General features: G+C 41.1%; 1 protein-coding gene across 3 annotated transcripts in view; it reads left to right on the forward strand.

Annotated features, from left to right (window-relative positions):
• The window catches only part of loxl2b (lysyl oxidase-like 2b), a 47,924-nt gene that overhangs the window by 23,426 nt on the left and 10,918 nt on the right, over positions 1-13,580 (forward strand). For 2 of the 3 annotated variants that reach the window (XM_008417306.3, XM_081611278.1), the window contains 4 exons: positions 2,135-2,351; positions 6,722-6,905; positions 8,269-8,420; positions 8,715-8,882. In XM_008417306.3, the coding sequence (XP_008415528.1) occupies positions 2,135-2,351; positions 6,722-6,905; positions 8,269-8,420; positions 8,715-8,882 (721 nt within the window). The remainder of the gene's footprint in view (positions 1-2,134; positions 2,352-6,721; positions 6,906-8,268; positions 8,421-8,714; positions 8,883-13,580) is intronic. The other variant, XM_008417307.3, reaches the window with a different exon arrangement.

Raw genomic sequence — 13,580 nt, forward strand, 5'->3', positions numbered from 1 at the left:
GATGCTCCCCAACTTTCCGTCTACGTGTCAGGCTGCTCGTGCATCAGCCTTGTGAAACATACAGTGTACTTCCACAGTCTGCCATTATGAGAACAGAGCCAGGAACGGCAGCAGTTTCGTAATCCTGACTTTCACAAGTCTTAGCTGTGTTGCATCCATACAGCAAATTTTTAAGGTTTTGGAAACTGGAGAATGTTCTCTCAATTTATTTAAACATACTTGCTTTACAATCAATTAATAAAGATGAAAAATATGTTATTTGAAGTAGATAAGTTAAATGGGGGTTCTTGTGTGTGGCATCTAATGAGTCTTAAAACATTTAAAAAGTTTATCAAAACCAATTGCTGATCAGATCAGATCAGATCAGCAATTCTCAGCGAAATGGAGCAAACTTTTAGTCAGAGGAGTGCGATACTGCATACTGATCTGATACCAAGTAAATACAGAACCCTCATCACGGATACAGATACTAATGCCGATACTTTTTATTTAAGTATCGACATATCATCAAACTTCTGACGTTTAGGCGGTTTTGTGGTAGGACAGAATTTGGACAAAGTTTATAAATACACGAATAATATGATTTGTGTGCACTTTTTCTAAGTAAACAAAAAAAAACTATGATTTGAAAACAAATTTAAACAAATTATTCTTTGAAATAAAGTTGAGAAACTATAACACAAAAATGAAGTAAAATTTTAAGAGGGAATCTAGAACTAAATATTGATTTCACTACACCAGCATAGATTCATTACTGATACCGTGTTGGTATTAATATCCCGATAGAGTGGATCGATCTGCCCACCTTTACTTGTAGTCAGATGAGAAAAATAGTTTTTGTCTCTAACATCCAGCAACGTCACACCAACTGCTCGGCGTGGTGGTGGAGTTCACAAATTCAAGTTATTTTGCAGCCACCAGTGATTTTCTTATATTTACCAAAGTATTCTAGAGCCACAGAGTCACATCTCAATATCTCAAAAATGTTGTTCCATTCATCTATAATTGGAAATGCAGAGCTGCACAGCCTCAGGATGAATCAAGATGTGTCCCTCTGACTAACCCAGTGACTGCTGGGACATGTTCAGAGCCACTCAGTGGCCCTAAACATGATGAAGCAAGTGAGGGAAATGAAAGGAAGGAGAGCTGGGCTCCATATGGACAGAACAGAACGAGCAGCTTGTGAACAGACAGCGAAGCCGGCTACTTTGAACACCAGCTCTGGAGAGCTTCCAGTCGGCAGCTAGCTGCTCCTTGCCAGCTCCCAAATGAAAAACCATCAGTGCCTGTCCTGACCTGCTCAGCTTTTTGCGTCTGCATCACAGAGACGGTTTTATTGATTGTAGTACTTTAAGATTTCTGTAAATGTAAAGCATGTTTTATGGGTAGAATTTATTGTTATCATTAGAGATGAGACAGGAAGACAGGAGAAGATCATTAAATACATAACAGAGGATTATTCATAATCACAGAGTAGGAGATTACCACAACAGTGGAATCATGTTGTTATGTGATATGCTAATAATCCTGAAACTTGCCCCAATTATATTACAAGTGACTTGATAATTTAATACACAGCGAAAACAAGAAAATTTTACCATTTTTTACCATTTACCATTACCATTTACCAAAAAAACTAGACCAAGTATTTTTGGTCTAGTTTCCTGTGCAAAGATCTTAGTACACTTTAAATAAGACAAAACTAACTCATAAATAACTTTTCAGCAAGAAATAGGAGCTTGTTTTAGGTCAATAGTTCCTTAATATTGATATTAAATGACTACTGTTTAGAGTTGTGTTTGAAATATAATCAATTATGAATTTAACGATGGCACTTGACTTAATGTAATGTTTTGATTGTTGATTCTATGTTGCATGACTTTGTGTTTTGGTGCTTTTTATGATGTAAAGCACTTTGAAATTCTTTGCTGCTGAAATGTGCTAAACAAATAAAATGTGTTTGTATGTTTACTTTCATAGGCAAATTAATTCACTTATAACATGGGGAAAATCTCTTGTTATATGGTACTCTGGATTCATCTGACCAAAGCACTTGCTTTTCCATATCATATGATCTTTTGATTTATGTTCTCAAAATTGAGCTTGAATTTGTTTTGCTCCTCTGTCTGTCCAGGATGTTCGCTCGCAGAAGGAAGCCAACATACTGGGACTTCTCTGTCAACTGCACTGGCACCGAGGCCCACCTGTCCAACTGCAAGCTGGGTCAGATACTAGCTATCAAGTCCAATGAGACGTGCGCTGGAGGGATGCCTGTGGTGGTGAGCTGCGTGCCTGGCAGAGCCTTCGCCCCGGCGCCCATGACAGGGTATAGGAAGGCCTTCAGACAAGAGGTAACCACGGCTACGCCTCAGCGTAATAAAGTCTTCAGCTCTTTGGGGGTGTTACAGTAAAGTGGGTAAAGTAATTTGCTACTTAAACTTAAGCCATAGTTGCTTATGAAATTTCTTAGCTCTTCCAAAGATTAAAATAAATTAGTGGTACAGTATTACAGATAGCATGATTAAGAAGACAATTTATAGTAAAGACACAAGAGGATGGAAAGAATTGTCCATAATGTTCTTAATTTTATATAATATTTAGTTTATATTCAAAATGTAATGCAATTTTTCTTAAAAGTGTCTTTAAAGGGTCAACCTACTGTAGGATGTTTAAAATATGAAGTAAGTCATTTCCATTCTCTACAAAATATATGGAAATCTGAACCTTCAAAATAAGAGCATAACAATATTTATCACCAAGCGAGTTTGATGATAACATTAAACCAAATAAATCCCCCCAGACTGAAGTTGAAAATTGGACGTTGTGCCGCTAGCACTTAGCGTTCGTCAACAACTCATAGGCAGAAGTAAGAGGGTTACGCAACACAAATAATCACCCACCTGGAACATGGTGCGCTAAAGAACAAAACATAATTTAACAAAGCTTCGCGGCAGATAATTTGCCTTGGGGAATTTTAATAATTTTGGTATTCGAATTACCTCAAGGAATCGCTACAGCCCTAATTTTGAGATTAGTTGTGTAGCAAGTAAAGACTTAGTTCTGCTTTGGTTGACAGTGTTGGCTAAAACAGACGTTAGCATGCTAATCTGCATCATGCAGTAACAAAAGCACAGAAGGCGCCTCGTCCATATTTATGGCAGCTCTGTCGGTAGAAAAAAGAAATGATGACAGAGACAGAGATGTGCGTTGTGAAAAAATATTAGTTGTTAACAATGCTAACGTTAGCATCTGCTTCTTTAGCATCAGAACTTCCTCTGAACTCTCAGCGATTCCTTAAGTAGTCTGGATCACATTTGATCCCTTCTAGATGAAAATGTAAATTACTTGGACTGACCGGACTGGACTGGATCATTTAAGCAAAATTAGACACTTTTGACATCTTTCTTCTATTTTTAAAAAACAAAAATGTCAAGGTCAAGGTCAAATTTGTATATACAACACATTTCCGACAGCACAGGCTGTCAGTACAGGAATAAAAAAAATCAAACATCAAACAGTTAGACCGACAAAGTTACAACACAAAAAAAATAATTTGTGACGTGTAGCCAGATCATAAAAGTGTCTTCAGAAGCGATTTAAAAGCTCCAGAGTTTGCGCTGATTTAATATTAGGGTGCAGGTTTATTCCAGAGCCACAGCAAAGCATCTGTCTCCACAAATGTCCTTGTAAGATTCTTTGACATTAGATTAGGCACGCAGAGGAACCTCAGTATGTAGACCAGTCAAACCTGGACTGGATTGTTCTACACCAATTAACTTTTATGATAACTGACAACTTTATTTGTGAGACCTGTGCTCTATGATTCCTGCTAACCTCATATGGTCTCATTAGCCTCCGTGTGTATTGTTTTGTGACATAGACGTTTCATCACACCGCTCATGATCAAACACCTGGAACTGCCTGGTTATGGTTCAGAGTCGGTAGTAATATCTCTTAAAAAAAAGAAAAAAAGCTGATATTTTTGTCAATACCTTTATTCTAAGTTAATGTTGGACAGTGATTTTGCCTTTTCCTCATGTATTTACCTTCAAAAAATCCTCAGCATGAAACCCTGGTGATTCAGCCCGGTAGAGCAGTCACGTTTTCTGTCGATCCGAACTGAAAACGTGACGGAACGGTAGACAGAGAGGGCATGGCGAAGGCCTCCATGCAGGTCCTGAATCAACCTCGGAGAACACCACATGTGAGCCAGGCTGGCTTTGCATCACCCACCACCAGTGTGGTCATGTGGATGTTTATTAGTGGGAGAAAATGACTGCCGTCCTGCTGGTTTAACATCTGGTGGAAAACCTGAAACCAAAGGAGAGGAAGGGGAGGAGGGAAGGTCTGTGTCGGTATAAAAACCTCTGTTTATCTAAGATATCTTCCTGATTCAGCGTTTATATCTGAGTGAGGTTTTCTTTTTATCACTCAGCAGCTCTGACCTCTGACCTCTCCACTGAGAAGAGGGAAGGATATTCCCCCATCTATCGTGAACATTGTACGTCTTAATACTTTTTCCACGAGCGGCGCCGACATGAATTTCTGTCTGAGTGACCTCAGTGGAGCTGTGCGAGCTATGAGCGTTCATGCTTCATGTCACGTTGCACAGCTGGGTGGTGAGCTGGGAGCGGCTCTGAACCTCCGGATGTCCGCAGCGCAGCGGTCCTCACTGACACGAAGCTTTGGCCCCAACCGGGTTTGTTGTGCTACGTTTACCAAAGAAGTTTTTTTTTTTTTTAATGCATTTTTCATTCTGTCTACCCTGCAGATGGGCAACAAGGAAGCTTCTGCTGCTAACGGTTAGCTTACCATTGTAACATACTGGCTGCTAAGCCTGTCCAATAAGCAATCAATTTTATTTACAGAGATATAATAGGCTATTTTCTTATGTCTTTGTTCTTGTCTGTTTTTTATTTCCATTTCATTTAATATTTTCCGTTGTTGTGTTTTACTTTCCAGTTCTGGTGTGAGGTGCTCTTTTCAAAATTAAAGTATTATGGTGTTTGAGAAAGCAAACTTCCATTTTTATGCTATGATGGTGTTTATTAAAGTATACACCATTATACTTTACTTTTGTAGTCAGTAGATTACTTGAAAATGTTCTCAAAACAGCAATATTATTGTTTATTCTAGTAATTGTTGGGATGGTTAGTTACCATGACAGACAGGCTACTGGCTGCATTAAAGCTTCAGTTTATTTACAGTCTGCTGGGCCGGGCAATATGGCTTAAAAATATACATCTCCAATTTTTCCTACCATGTCGGATTTATGATATTAATCGAGTTATTTTATTTTCTAAAAGAAAAATTACCAATGTAAATAGTATTTCCTTATTTGTAAAACAAGAGGAAGCTAAGGGTTGTCCATAATTTTCTTGAGTTTATGTAAAAGTCATTTTTTGCTCAATCGTCTCCAGAGGTTCCACAGTCGTTTCCCGAACAGAAACAGAGCAGAACCAGATCAGACCCAGAACAGAACCAACCTTCTTTGTTAGGTTATTGAGCCTGTTTAAGTCCCATCCTTGGTTCTGATGTGGGTTAATTTGATTTAAGATCAATCTCTGTGACTGCCATGACCTTTGCAGACCTTTTATTTGTAACAGGCTGTAATTGTTATGTAGAAAATGTAACTTTGCCTCCTCTAAAACTTCCTCTCCTGTCACTGGGAGTTTTTAAATGTCTCCACATCTAATTTAACAAATGTGACCTAACCCTTGTGTCTAGAAATGGGTTCCAACCGACCCCACACACATAAAACCTGTATCATTTGCCAAAGTCATCTACGTTTACCTCAGTCCTCGCACACACAAGGGTTAAAGTCTGAATCTTAACAAGTGTTCCTGCTGTACATCTGGAAATTAACAGCTTTACAAGCTAAACAAGACTGACAGTGGCCTTATTACATCTTTATTACTTTTTAATTGTGGTTCAATGCCGTAAAACTTCAGCTGTGCAGTAATGAGGAGGAAACCCACATGTACACAAACTTAATAATATACAATGGTGGATTATTTTTACTAGAAAATGCACAATGTCAATAAAAACACAGCCTGGACTCTACAACGTCGCAATATATAACGTTTTTTAAAAGCATCCTAAACAAACAGCTATGCAGCAACCAGACAATTATGGTTTCTATAACAACTTGACTCAAAATAATAGCTGAAGATCTCTTCAAACGAAAGCTGGACTTTGTGGTTTCCCTCTCCCCAAACCGCTTCCATCGTTAACTAACTTTCAGTCCAGTGTTTCACGCCTGCAGCTTCAACGGTTGGTTACTGTCGGAGTGAAAGTAAAAAATCTTGCACGAAAAGACTTGTTTGCTTTGTGGAATTAATTAATTATAGCAAGTGGTGTGCAAGTGTTATTAAGTCATGACCACGTTTTTTTTTCTCCCATGTCACCAGGTGGACTCCGTATATGAAGGAGAAGATGCTTGTGAAAAATAATAATTTCAGTTCTTTCCTAAATAAGAAAACAACGGCACTTAGCATTCATCAACAGCTCCATCAACAGTGAGATTGTTGCGCAGCACAAATAATCATCAGTGAGCTAAATAGTAAAACATAAGTTATCAAAACTTCGAGAAATTTTAATAATCGAGATCCTCATTACAGCGCTACTCATTAGATTAGTCAAAATATGTGGTTTGAACTTTAAAAAGTTGTTGCTGCTTTAACAGAGGCTCCTCTGGACGCTGTGTGTTTGTCGTTTTCAGCAGCCGTTGGTTCGCCTCCGCGGTGGAGCCATCGTGGGGGAGGGCAGGGTGGAGGTCATGAAGAATGGAGAGTGGGGCACCATATGTGATGACCACTGGAACCTGCTGTCGGCCACTGTGGTGTGTCGGGAGCTGGGCTTTGGCTCAGCAAAGGAAGCGCTGTCTGGAGGACAACTTGGACAAGGTACGCATCGTCCATGCCGTCTCTAGAGTGTCTGTTTTACTTTCATTGATTTATTTCTAAATGTTTTGCCGGATGGCTCTTTTATCCCCACTGCTGTTTGATGCAGATTCAGTTTCACCAGTGATTATGGTCTACAGAAACATGTGGCCAACATGTACAGAGGAGGGCAAAGCAGCCAAACAGCCATGCTAATTAGAAAGCAGACCTGAAGCTAACCCATAATAGATAGCTGAGAATGACCGTTTTTACTGCTGGAACAACTCTCTGTCTATAATTTCCGACATGCCGTCACTTTCCCTGTCGAGTAAAACCACGTCTTGGTAAAATTTCACAAACTGATTCTGTCCTTTTTTTTTGTCAACCGTGTGCAGATTTTCTTAGGGTCATGACGTCTCAGATCTAATGTGGATTAAATTCCGTAGCAGTTTTCTAGTCTGCATAGCTGTGAAAATTAATAGGGATGCAGCGATTTATTGGCCGACTGGTTTAATGGCCAGTTTCCTTAATTTTGAGAGACCTGTGATCGGCTGATACTTACATGTGAAGCTGATCTGATCTACCTCTGCAAATGTCTAAAACTCAACCACTGTCCTGTTCTGCTCTGCTGTGAGGGAGGTTTGACTGACAGACATTATTTTTTTATCCTTTACATGCTTTGAAATTTAACTAGAATTGAAATTAACTGAAAAAATGATTATTTGTTTTTTATTTTGAGAAAATACTTGTAATATTTGACATTTGTTGTGTTTTAATGTTGGTTTGTATTGTTTTCAGTAAACTTAATTCATGTTGGGGAACATAACTTAGATGAATAAATGCTTAGTTTAGCTTAAAAGAAAGGTAATCTGCCATGTGTTAGCTGAAATTATTCCATATAACTCTAACTTAACTTCCTCATATCTTGACCTAGCTTAGTTTAGTTTAGCATAGTTTAACTTAGCCTATTTTATCTTAGATTATCTCAGTTTAACTTAAGGCTTTATATTCATTTATGAGTCAGAGGGCTACAATTCAAACAACATTCTTTGGGAAGCAAAATATTAATATTTGATCAGAAAGGATATAGAACCATCTAACAATAAAGTGAAAATTTTTTTCACATAAAATGCCCATTTGTCTGCGTTGGAAACTCTCATTCTGAAATCAACAAGCTGCTCAATCTCTAGTCTGAACATGAGAATGAATTTTCACAAGCCTGCAGCAATCAGTGTTGCCTGAATATCCAATAGAGCTTAGGGGAACCATGTTGAGTTATATCTTTGAGTACATAAAACTAATTCATTAATGAAGTCTTCACTATCTGAATCACAAACGAATAAGTTTGAAAAACTGATCACCTCCTGCGTACCTGTGCGCCCTTCAGGGATGGGGCCGGTGCACATGAATGAAGTGAAGTGCTCCGGATTTGAGAAGTCCGTAACCGAGTGTCCCTTCAACAAGGAGGCCTTGGGCTGCAGCCATGAAGAAGATGCAGCCGTCCGATGTAACGTCCCAGCTATGGGCTTCGAGCAGAGGGTCAGTCTCTCCTCCATTTCGGTACAAATCTGAACCTCTAACAAGGAAACCAGATCCAGTTAGAGATTTACTAGTTTGTCTTCAACAGCTGTTTTTGATGAGGGTCTGCTTGCCGAACAGCATGAGACATATTCTAAACCACTAAGCTAAAGAATTTGGGTTTTTTTTTCTTATCACAGAATGATTCTCTGATGGCTTTTCTGACTGGTATTGGGGGAATGTTGAAGTTCTTAATACTTTTCAGTGATGTTGCACTAAGCTGTGTGTTTTTCCTTTCTAATTTTTAACCCACAGCTGCGTCTGAGAGGAGGCCGTAACCCCTTTGAAGGCCGTGTGGAGGTGCTGATGGAGAGGAACGGCTCTTTGGTGTGGGGCACAGTGTGCAGTGAGGGCTGGGGAACCATGGAGGCCATGGTGGTGTGCAGACAGCTGGGCCTGGGCTTCGCCAGCAGTGCCTTCCAGGTACTTGTGTCTTTAGCAGAACAAGTTTGCATGTGTTCTTAGAAAGAGGAAACGTCAAGTCAACTCGCATGGATCTAACATCGTGTTTCATGAGGGTGTGTGGTCAACATTCTATAATTAAGGCATTCAAAGGTAATTTGGCTTTAAATACGTTAACTACGTATTTAAAGCCTTAAACTTTCTCGTGGCAGGACTATTTCCATCCATCCATCCATCCATTTTCTTGCACCCTTGTCCCTTTGTGCGGTCGGGAGGGTTGCTGGTGCCTATCTCCAGCTAACGTTTCGGGCGAGAGGCGGGGGTGACCCTGGACAGGTCGCCAGTCTGTCACAGGGCAACACAGAGACACACAAGACACACAACCATGCACACACACTCATGTCTGTCATGGTTAAGTGCAGGTTTATCAGCAGGACTGTGGCAAATGATACAAGTTTTATGTGTGTGGAGTCGGTTGGAGCCCTTTTCTAAACACAAGGGTTAAGTCTTTAACCATGAAAACTCAAAAATCGTCATGCAAAAGAAATATTATTGTTGAGGCTTTAAAAATCTCTCCATTCACAATAAACCTTTTTACTTAAAAACTGCATTTTGTTTGTCAAAAACCATGTGTGGTTTTTGACTAATAGCTAAATTATTTTGATGTTCTGAAACACTTAAATGTGAAAAACATACAAAATAATAGGAAATTGGGTAGAGGGGCGAACTCTTTTTCACACCACTGTAACATCCTCCGTCTTAATTAAATCATCATGTTGACAGTTAAATTTCGGTGTCAGTGACCTGTTTGTTTTTGGCAAGGCTGACAGGAGTAAGCACTAAAACCAAATTCAGGCTTCTGGCATAAAGTGAGTGGCTCATAATATCGTTTACAGTCGGAAACGTAGCGGTTAGCTCCAACAGCGTTTAAAAGTGTCTGCAGAGCTGTGGAATGTAGAGCTGCCTGATCACAGGACACCTCCAGACAAGCTTTACAAGGTCTGTCAGCAGAAACAGGACAGATGTACTTACAGCGCTTCTGTTATTATAAGTCTGTAACTAGGAACATCATTTTTTGAGTGTGAAAACTTTCATACGGAAATGTATTTGACCTAATAGGAAATCCTACTGAGATTTCCTAGTACAAGAATTTGTACATGTTGGAACACAAACGTGACTGTGTTTGGAGCTGAGGTGAGTCATCACTGCTTTAATTACCTTTTTCAAGTGACTGAAAATTTACAAGTGTGACTTTTCAGCAGTCAGATAAAAAAAAATCTCAGTGAAGAAGAATTGTTCAAAGTTCAGCTTATAAAATTCCAAAAAGAATTCTGTACTGAAAGTCACTGAAATTCCTGTTTGTTTTTAAAGTGGCAAAATAAGTTTTAATGTGATTTTGAGCTTTATAACATGTTATAAGCAGGGGTGAAAGTAGTTTTAAATTCTTGGGGGTACTATGACTATATATATATATATATATATATATATATATATATATATATATATATATATATATATATATATATATATATATATACATCAGGAAAAAGGAGCATGAGAAATTGGAGAAGTACCAGGGCCTCAGGGAGGAACTGGAAAAGACCTGGAAGGTGAAGACCACAGTGGTGCCTGTGGTCATCGGGGCCCTCGGGGCAGTCACCCCCAAACTGGAGCAGTGGCTCAAACAGATCCCAGGAACAACATCAGACATCTCAGTCCAGAAATGTGCAGTTCTAGGCACAGCCAAGATACTGCGCAGAACCCTCAAGCTCCCAGGCCTCTGGTAGAGGACCCGAGCTCAGAGGATGAAACAGACCACCCGCGGAGGGTGAGAAGGGAATTTTTTTATATAAAACTGCATTTTGTGCTCACATGTGTGGTTTTTGACTAATAGCTAAATTATTTTGATGTTCTGAAACACTTAAATGTGAAAAACATACAAAATATGTTTTTCACATTTATATATATATATATATATATATATATATATATATATATATATATATATATATATATATATATATATATATATTAAAAAAAAAATTCCCTTCTCACCCTCCGCGGGTGGTCTGTTTCATCCTCTGAGCTCGGGTCCTCTACCAGAGGCCTGGGAGCTTGAGGGTTCTGCGCAGTATCTTGGCTGTGCCTAGAACTGCACATTTCTGGACTGAGATGTCTGATGTTGTTCCTGGGATCTGTTTGGGCCACTGCTCCAGTTTGGGGGTGACTGCCCCGAGGGCCCCGATGACCACAGGCACCACTGTGGTCTTCACCTTCCAGGTCTTTTCCAGTTCCTCCCTGAGGCCCTGGTATTTCTCCAATTTCTCATGCTCCTTTTTCCTGATGTTGTAGTCACTTGGTATTGCTACATCCACCACAACGGCTTTCCTCTGTTCTTTATTCACCACCACAATGTCCGGTTGGTTCGCCATTACCATCTTGTCTGTCTGGATCTGGAAGTCCCACAGGATCTTAGCTCGGTCATTCTCCACCACTTTTGGGGGTGTTCCCCACTTTGATCTCGGGGCTTCCAGTCCATATTCTGCACAGATGTTCCTGTACACTATGCCCGCCACTTGGTTATGTCGTTCCATGTATGCTTTCCCTGCCAGCATCTTGCACCCTGCTATTATGTGCTGGACTGTCTCAGGGGCCTCCTTGCACAACCTACACCTTGGGTCTTGTCTGGTGTGGTAGATCTGAGCCTGTATTGCTCTGGTGTTTAGGGCCTGTTCCTGGGCTGCCAGGATGAGAGCCTCTGTGCTGTCCTTGAGTCCAGCTTTCTCCAGCCATTGGTAGGATTTCCTGATATCAGCCACTTCAGTTATTTGTCGGTGGTACATCCCATGTAGGGGCTTGTCCTCCCATGATGGTACTTCCAGCACCTTGTCTTCTGTTCCCCATTGCCTGAGACATTCGCTGAGCACATCGTCCGTTGAGGCTTTGTCCTTGATGTATTTATGGATCTTGGATGTTTCATCCTGGACAGTGGCTCTCACACTCACTAGTCCTCTGCCTCCTTCCTTACGGCTCGTGTACAGTCTCAGGGTGCTGGATTTGGGGTGGAATCCTCCATGCATGGTTAGTAGCTTCCTAGTCTTAACATCCGTGGCCTTCATCTCTTCCATTGGCCAGCTAATTATTCCGGCAGGGTATCTGATTACTGGTAAGGCATAGCTGTTTATTGCACGGATCTTGTTCTTGCCATTGAGCTGGCTTCTCTGGACTTGCCTTATTCGTTGGAGGTATTTGGCTGTGGCTCCTTTCCTTGTGACCTCATCGAGGTTGCCATTTGCTTGTGGTATTCCCAGGTACTTGTAGCTGTGCTCTATGTCTGCTATTGTTCCTTCTGGGAGTGAGACCCCTTCTGTGTGGATGACCTTCCCTCTCATTGTAACCATCCGACCACACTTCTCTAGCCCGAATGACATCCCAATGTCAGTGCTGTAGATCCTGGTGGTGTGGATCAGTGAGTCGATGTCTCGCTCGCTCTTGGCGTACAGCTTGATGTCATCCATGTAGAGGAGGTGACTGATCGTGGCCCCATTCTTGAGTCGGTATCCGTAGCCAGTCTTGTTGATGATTTGGCTGAGAGGGTTCAGGCCTATGCAGAACAGCAGTGGGGACAGAGTATCTCCTTGGTATATGCCACATTTGATGGACACTTGTGCAAGTGGTTTGCAGTTGGCTTCAAGGGTGGTTTTCCACAGCCCCATCGAGTTTGCAATGAAGGCTCTTAGAGTCCTATTGATGTTGTACATCTCTAAGCATTCAATGATCCAAGTGTGTGGCATTGAGTCATAGGCTTTCTTGTAATCAATCCAAGCGGTACACAGGTTGGTGTGTCGGGTTTTGCAGTCTCGGGCAACTGTGTGGTCTACAAGGAGTTGGTGTTTGGCTCCTCTGCTATTTATGCCTATGCCCTTCTGTGCCTTGCTCATGTATTTATCCATGTGCCTGCTTATCTTAGCCGCTATGATGCCTGACATGAGCTTCCATGTTGTAGAGAGACAGGTTATTGGCCGATAGTTGGATGGGACTGAACCCTTCGAGGGTTCCTTCTGTATCAGGATTGTGCGCCCTTCAGTTAACCATTCAGGGTGAGTCCCATTTTGTAGCAGCGGGTTCAGTTGAGCTGCCAGTCGCTCATGGAGGGCAGTGAGTTTCTTAAGCCAGTAGGCATGGATCATGTCAGGTCCTGGTGCTGTCCAGTTTTTCATACCCGAGACTCTGATGGTTACCGGGGCTTGTTCAGGGAGGTTGCTCTCGTAGAGAGGTTAGCCACTGTGCATTGCTGTTGTGGGACGCCTCCCTTTCCCATATGCCTTTCCAGTATTGTTCAGTCTCCAGCCTGGGTGGGTCTGCTCTGTTGTTGTTACCCTGCCATTGAGAGTACACTTTAGCTGGTTGGGTGGCGAAGAGCCGGTTAATCCTCCTGGCTTCATTCTCTCTCGTGTATCTCTTTAGGCGGCTGGCCAAGGCTTGGAGCCTTTGTTTGGCAGGTTCGAGTGCTTCAGGTATGGGCATCTGGCTGTCCATACCTGATGCCCATACCTGACAAACTTGGACTAATTACCTCGTTGTTTGTGAGTATACATCATTTACAACACACATCAAACACGGTTTCATTAAGTATTTAACAAACAAATGGCTTCTACCGCTTTAATTATGTAAAGTTAGATTTCCATTCTCAACATATCTACAAAAGAAAACCATATA

The sequence above is a fragment of the Poecilia reticulata genome, chromosome 9, assembly GCF_904066995.2.
Source record: "Poecilia reticulata chromosome 9, P_reticulata-male-v2, whole genome shotgun sequence".
Lineage (NCBI taxonomy): Eukaryota > Metazoa > Chordata > Actinopteri > Cyprinodontiformes > Poeciliidae > Poecilia > Poecilia reticulata.